Here is a 1,240-nt window from a genome sequence, read left to right on the forward strand (position 1 = left end):
ATAGATAAATATATATTGGGTTGGGGAATATATTCGTGGCGTTTTTATATTTTATTTTATTTTACAACAATTTATTTCTGTTTGACAAAATGTAAATATTCATTCGATAGAGCTCTTTCTGCTCTACAAAACTGTTCTAATCGTCTTTTGGAATAATTTAATTTTTTGTTACTTTTAGGGGTTAAAAATGGAATATCCAGGAGGTAAAAAACAAAATTTTTGACACCTACTTTTCTTCGCTTTTCATCGAGGCCAAAAGGCTGCTGAAGCAACCCGGGACATTTGCAACGTATACGGAGACGGTGTCATAGTTGAGTCTACTGCACGAAAATGGTTTGCAAAGTTTAAAAATGGCGATTTTGACGTCGACGACACACCTCGCAGCGGGAGACCTTCAGACTTCGACGAAGAGCGTCTCAAAGCACTTTTAAAGGAGGACGGTCACCAAAAAAATCGTGAATTGGCCGAAAAAATGAACTGTGATCATAAAACAATTCTTAAGTATCTTCATTCAATGGGATTTGCTGAAAAATTTGGAGCCTGGGTACCTCCCGAGTTGAGCGAAGTAAACAAAGAAAATCGCCTTCAAATTGCTTCTCAACATCTTGCCCGCCATCGAGCAACACGTGGTCATAAACAGCGCTTTTTGTATCGAATCGTCACGGGAGATGAAAAATGGTGTCTATACATTAATATGAAGCAAAGGAAGGAATGGTTGGACCAGGAGATACGTCAAAGCCCAGAATCAAGCGTGACCTTCATCCAATGAAGATCATGATATGTGTTTGGTGGGACTGGGAGGGCATGATGCACTGGGAAATACTCGATAGGAATGTCACGACCACCCAGGAGCTCTACATAGCCAAGCTACGCGGCGTATATGAAGCTATTCTACTGAAATGACCTCATCGACAAGGCCAAACCATACTCCTTCACGACAACGCCAGACCCCATGTTGCACAAGTCGTCAAAGCCACACTTCAAGAGCTCGAATGGGAGGTTTTTCAGCATCCGCCGTATTCTCCGGATTTTGCACCCACAGATTACCATCTTTTCCGATCTCTGTCGAACCTTATGAGGGGTGTTACTTTCGATAATGAAGAGGACCTTAAAAACTAGGTCAATAACTTCTTCGATACTAGACCGGGCGATTTTTGGTGGAAAGGCATCGACAAATTGGTCGAGAGGTGGGAGGAGGAGATTTCCCTTAAATAAAAGTCTTTGATAAAAACTCTACGAA

The 1,240-nt window shown here is 41.5% G+C and overlaps 1 protein-coding gene across 1 annotated transcript; it reads left to right on the forward strand.

Moving 5' to 3' along the window:
* The first annotated feature begins 187 nt into the window (after positions 1-187).
* LOC136083514 (histone-lysine N-methyltransferase SETMAR-like) lies at positions 188-769 on the forward strand. Its single transcript, XM_065802917.1, has 2 exons — positions 188-203; positions 252-769. The coding sequence occupies exons 1-2, from the start codon at positions 188-190 to the stop codon at positions 767-769; spliced, it is 534 nt and encodes a 177-aa protein (XP_065658989.1).
* The last annotated feature ends 471 nt before the right edge of the window (positions 770-1,240 follow it).

This window comes from Hydra vulgaris, chromosome 08, assembly GCF_038396675.1.
Source record: "Hydra vulgaris chromosome 08, alternate assembly HydraT2T_AEP".
Classification (NCBI taxonomy): Eukaryota; Metazoa; Cnidaria; class Hydrozoa; order Anthoathecata; family Hydridae; genus Hydra; species Hydra vulgaris.